The sequence below is a fragment of the Megascapheus bottae genome, chromosome 1 (genome assembly GCF_031878675.1).
Source record: "Megascapheus bottae isolate mThoBot1 chromosome 1, mThoBot2.hap1, whole genome shotgun sequence".
NCBI classification, from domain to species: Eukaryota; Metazoa; Chordata; class Mammalia; order Rodentia; family Geomyidae; genus Megascapheus; species Megascapheus bottae.
Genome location: NC_143509.1, coordinates 27,268,949 through 27,274,889, shown reverse-complemented (window position 1 = coordinate 27,274,889; position 5,941 = coordinate 27,268,949). Strand labels below are relative to the sequence as shown.

At 53.9% G+C, this 5,941-nt stretch overlaps 1 protein-coding gene across 1 annotated transcript in view; it reads right to left on the bottom strand.

Annotated features, from left to right (window-relative positions):
- Cimap1d (CIMAP1 family member D) overlaps positions 1–1,094 on the bottom strand; it is a 5,628-nt gene extending 4,534 nt beyond the window's left edge. The window contains exons 1-2 of the mRNA XM_090328994.1: positions 974–1,094; positions 358–465 (exon numbers count right to left, since the gene is read on the bottom strand). Coding sequence (XP_090185120.1) covers positions 358–465; positions 974–1,094 — 229 coding nt within the window. The remainder of the gene's footprint in view (positions 1–357; positions 466–973) is intronic.
- Positions 1,095–5,941: the final 4,847 nt, after the last annotated feature.

Genomic DNA, 5,941 nt, shown 5'->3' with positions numbered 1-5,941 from the left:
CCATGGCTCCACTTCCAGCTTTTTAGTGGTTAATTGGAAATAAGAGACTCACGGGCTTTCTTGCCTGGGCTGGCCTCAAATCCTAGTCCTCAGATCTCAGCTTCCTGAGTAGCTGGGGTGACAGGTGTGAGCCACCAGGCCAAGCTTTGCCATTCTCCTTATCAGGAAGAAAACAGGCGCAGAGAGCACAGCAGTTTGCCTGAGGTCACCCAGCAGGTGGGAGCTAGCCCAGCTCTGCCCTTTCTGCCTCAGCTTCCCCCCCTAACCTGCAGGTGAGGACTGTGAAGTCCCCATAGGCTCATAGGGCACCTGAATGCTGGGGGGACCCCTCCCCTGACACCCCCCCACAGGCCTTACCTTCACTGAGCCTGCGAGCGAGTGAGTAGGCAGGGCTGGCTGTCTTAGTGCAGTCATGGTTGACATAGCCAACGGTGGATGGAAGGACATACAAGCCAGGACCAGAGCCTAGGACCAGAACTCAGGTCAGAACTGGGAATCCCAAGACCAGGACAAGCCCAGGGCAGGAGAGAGGCCCCTGTGTGCCTGAGCCATATCCCCACTCCCCCACCATGGCAAAGCAGAGGAAAGCAGCTGCCACCCCGTGATGACTCCATCACGAACCACACAGTGGGGACAGGGCTGGGGACCATGAAAAACATTTGAGGATGAGGGAGAAGCTGTGCAAAGGCCCTGGGGCAGGTTGAGTTCAGAGGCTGGACCATGACTTGTGGGGGTCATAGAGAATTGAGGCAGGGAGGGGGGAGGGAGGAGAGAGAAAGAGAATCCCAAGTGGGGAAACTGAGGCCAGACAACAGACAGTGAGGAAAGTTAAGGTTATGCTCCTGTTTCCTGCCAAGTGCCAAGTTCCAGAACATTTCAGGGACCCCAAAAGGGTACAATAATGGTTCTCCACCATCTGTCCCTCTCCTTCCCAGCCCCCACCCCCCCACCCCCCGGCCAGGCTGGCACGCACCTTTCTCCAGGGTGGACATTCCGCAGGACTTTCTCAGACCCGTCTCTGGAATATGGCCCTCAGCCATGCGCTGAGCCAGGGACATTGTGGCCCGTCGTGTGGCAGGACCGCAGGTCCCCATGGTGAGACCCTGGTGCTGGCTCCTCTGTCCGGCTGCTCAGGCACCACGGGCCAGGCTACTGTCCTCAATCGGTGCTGGCAGAATTCTGGCCTCACCACACCCTCCCATCCACCATACAGACGACTCCTTGTCCCCGGGCGTGGAGCTCGGAGCCCCGGGCCTGTGCCAGGCTGCTTGGGTCGGACGCTGGCCTGGAAGTGGAGCTGCGATCGAGTGTCACCAGGCCGGCTGCGTGGTCCAGGAAAGAATCCGATGTCGGCAGAGCAGGTCCCCAGGGAGGCAGCCAGGCTGGGTGGCCCAGGCCAAATCAGGCTCCAGGGAGCCGGGCCATAAACAGGACAGGAACAGCAGCTGCAGGACGCACACGCGTTCACAGCCCGGCCCCCAGCTTCCTCCTGGTCCTGTCTGTCTTCCGTCCTCCCTCCCTCCCTTCCTTCCTTCCTTCCTTCCTCCCTTCCTTCCTTCCTTCCTCCCTTCATGAAACAGATATCTATTGAACACCGGCCATGTGCCAGGCTCTGATCGAGGCTGTGGTGCCAGACAGAGGCAGACAGGCAAGGGACTGGCATTCCCAAGAACAGAGAGAAAACATCAACCATACACGGCATAACTGGAATTCGATGGGTGCTGGTGTCTCACACCTGTAATCCCAGCTATGCAGGAGGCTGAGATCTGAGGATCCAGGTTTGAGGCCAGCCCAAGTAGGGAAGTCCATAAGACTCTTATTACCAAGCAGCTACTTTACAAAGCCAGGAGTGGAGCCGTGGCTCCAGTGGTAGAGTGCTAGCTAGCCTTGAGGGGGTAAAAAGACCTCAGGGACCGTGCCCAAGTCCTGAATATAAGCCCCAGGAATGGCATAAATAAATAAATAAGGCAGGAAGCCCACGTGCCAGTATCATTAGTGTAAGAGGACATCAACCTCGGACCCCACACACCACCCAGCCCCCTATTGAAATGGAATTGTTTTGTTAATTGTACGTGCCGGCACTCAAAGGCCTGGGTGCTATCCCTGAGCTTTTTCCGCTCAAGATGGGTGCTTTCCCACTTGAACCACAGCTCCACCTCTGGCTTTTTGGGGGTAGTTCATTAGAGATGAGTCTCACCAACTTTTCAGCCTGGGCTGGCTGGCTCTGGACAGTGATTCTCCTTTATCTCAGCCACCTGAGTGGCTGGGAAGACAGCTGTGAGACACACAGTGTCCCAGCCCTAACTCCGATGTTAGGTCAAGCTCAGCAGCTCAGACCTCTGGCGATACTAAGACCACCTGAGCTCTCAGGTATGAGTAGCTCTTTCAAATCCCTGTCCCCATTCCCCTCTGCTTCTCCCCCCCTACCCACCCCCTGCCCCATTAGCTCTGCCTCTGCTTCTGCCCCTGCACCTGGGGGAGCCTGTGAGCGCTGGCAACTCCTTCCTCTGCCACCTCAACCCAGCCGCCAGCCCTCCTGCTTGAGCCCACGAATCTTCTCAATTCATCCTTTTCTTTTTGGTGGCACTGAGGTTTGAACTCAGGGCCTTGAGCTTGCTAGACTGGCATTTTACCACTTGAGCCATGCTTCTAGCCCTTATTTGCCTTTTCAAATAGAGCCTCACGGTGAGGCACCCAAACACCCAGACCCACGATCCTCTTGTTTGCTCTTCCAGTGTCACCGGCACAGCAGGTAAACACCACCATACCCAACCTTGTATTGATCCAGGAATCAATAGAAAGTTTTCATTGTCCAGGCTGGCTTATAGCCACTGTTCTCCAGATCCTGGCCTCCTGGGAGTGGCTATGATTGTAGGCCTGAGCCCTCCCAGCCATGGATACAGCCTTTCCAGTCAATGTGGCTTAAGCCCAGGGAGCAGGAGGCAGAGGGAGGAGAGTTGTGGGCAGGACTCAAGGAGATGGTCAATTGGCTGTTCTCACAGGCGCCCTCTGGTGGCTGCTAGCAGAAAGGCCCGGACACCAGGGCCAACTATGAAAAGGCTTATGCTAAGACACTGGGCTGGGGGCCGGGGTGTGGCCTAGTGGCAGAGTGTTCGCCTCACATGCACAAAGCTCTGGGTTTCGATTCCCCGGGACCACATATGCAGAAAAAGCCAGAAGCTCAAATGGTAGAGCTCTAGCCTTGAGAAAGCTTCAAGTCAGTGCCCAGGCCCTGAGTTCAAGCCCCAGGACTGGCAATAATAATAACAGTGATGATGATGATGATGATAATGATGACGATGATGAAGGGCTGGACGATGGAGGAGGAAAGCAAGTGAGAGGAGGAGGAGATTTTATTGTGCTGTTCCTGGAGCTTGAACTCAGGACCTGGACATTGTCCCTGAGCTCATTTGCTCAAGGCTGGTTTTCCAGTGGTTCTCATGAAGTTTACTACCCACGCTGGCTTTGAACCTTGAGCCACAGATCTCAGCTTCCTGAGTAGCTAGGATTATAGGTGTGTGTGTGATGTGTGTGTGTGTGTGTGTGTGTGTGTGTGTGTGTGTGTGTGTATGTGTGTGAATTGTACCCAGCTAAGTTTGATATCCAGTATGCTAGGCAAACTTTTTCTGGCCTATTTGCTTCTGTCTGTTTTTCAGACAGAGTCTCACAGTTTTGGCCAAGGTCATTGTCTTTGGATCATTTTCACCTCCGGAGTAGCTGGGGTTACAGGTATACGTCATCATCCCCTGCTCCATCTTTTTAAAAAAATCCACCTGGTGGCTCATGAGCAAGGATGGCAGCAGCCTAGGCTCTCTCCCAGGAGGCTGGGTTTCTCGGGTAACCTGCTGTTTCCTGTGTCCCTGGCACGTGGTGGCTGTGGGACTGGGGTAGAGGCCACAGTTTTGTGGGTGACGCCTCCTCCACCCTGTGTTAGTTCCCGCTGTGTCACTGTGATCTCCCTGGAGACCGGGCATCTTTGTGCTCTATCCATACCCGGCGCTCTGACTCAGACTCACGTGGCTCTGTGGCTGCCTGCCCCTTTTGTCCCCTGGGGACTTGAACAAGGGACACTTGTCCTTCCCCTGAGGACACAGAGAAATTGCTGGGCTCCTGACCTCCCCCTCCCCAGAGAGGGCTGCTGTCCATGCAGGTCAGGGAGGACCAGAGCGAGGCTGGCGCACTGTCTTCTGGGAGTCTAGACTGGAGCCCAGGAGCCTCCCATCCCAGGGGAAGGAAGGGCTTATGGGCCGAGAACCTGGGGAGCTGGAGCAGAATGCCAACAGACTCTCCTGACGTGTGTGTGTGTGTGTGTGTGTGTGTGTGTGTGTGTGTGTGTGTGTGTGTGTTTGAGACAGACAGACAGACAGACAGACAGAGAGAGGGGCTCAGCTTTTTCTGCCCAAGCTGACTTCAAATCTAGATCCTCCGGTCTCAGCCTCTTGAGTAGCCAGGATGAGGACACGTGGGAACCACCATTTGGCTTTTATGCTCAAGGCTGGTTCTCTCCCACCTGGCCACACTCCACTTCTGGCTTCTTAGGGGTTAATTGGAGTCAGCGTCTTACAGACTTTTCTGCCCCAGCTGACATCCAACCTCAATGCTCACATCTCAGCCTCCCAAATAGCCTGGGCTGCAGGCATGACACACCCATGGCAGGCCAGGCTCTGCTCTCCCTACCAAGTCCTCCCAGAGCCGGCCCTCCCTCTCCCTCCTCGTGCAGGCAGCCCCTGTGACCTCCCTCTCCTGGAACTTCCACCCCCACTCCGTCTTTTAAGAAGCCGCTAGTGGCTGGGAACATGGCCTAGTGGTAGAGTGCTCACCTAGCATGCACGAAGCCCTGGCTTCCATTCCTCAGAACCACATACATAGGAAAGGCTGGAAGTGGCACTGTGGCTCAAGTGGCAAAATGCTAGCCTTGAACAAAAAGTGTCCAAGGACAGTGCTCAGGCTTTGGGTTCAAGCCACCAGAGTGGGAGGAGGAAGAGAAGAAGGAAGAGGAGGAGGAGGAGGAGGAGGGAAGAGGAAGAAGAAGCTGCCACTAGCGTAGTTCGAGTGGCTCCTGTCTGTTAGCTACTCAGGAGGCTGAGACCTGAGGATCGCAGTTCAAAGCCAGCCCAGGCACAAAAGTTCGTGAGACTCTTGTCTCCAATTAACCACCAGAAAACCAGAAGTATTGCCGTGGCTCAACGAGTAGAGTTCTAGCCTTGAGCAAAAGAGCTCACAGACAGCGCTCAGGCCCAGAGTTCAAGCTCCACGACTAACAACAACAAAAAGCAGCAGCCACTAGCTGGCTGTCTCCTGCCAGTCTTTGCTCTCAGGATCTGCCCGCCCCCGCCCCCTTCACATGCTCCCAGTTGGTACTGATGAGAGGTGGTAGGGACTTAAGAATTTGGGCTCGTAGGAGGTTGTTGGGTCAGTGAGGACATGGCCTCCAAAGGGACTGTGTGAAAAGTTTCTGCACAGCTAAAAACATAGCTACTAGCATAGCTAAAAACATAGTTACTACAAAGATGGCCAAGTAACTGGGAAAAGGTACTTACTATCGATACATCAGACATTATAGAAAGGGAGCTCAAGAAACTAACTAAAATAATAACTAACTAAATAATAACTAACTAAAAATAACTAATAATAACTAAATAACGAACTAAAAAAATAACCAATAAACCAAGCACTAAATGGGCAAGGAGCTCAGAAGAAGAGCTAAAAAAGTGGCAAAGAAACACATGAGGAAATGCTCATTATCCCTGGCCATAAAGGAAATGCAAATAAAAACAGTGCTGAGGGGCTGTGATGTAGCTCAGTGGCAAAGGGCTTGCCTAGCAAGTGCAATGTCCTGGGTTCGATTCCCAGTACCAAAAAGCAAGCAAACAAACACCGCTGAGATACCACCTCACCCCAGTCAGGACAACCAATATTCTGAATTCAGACAACAGCAAAT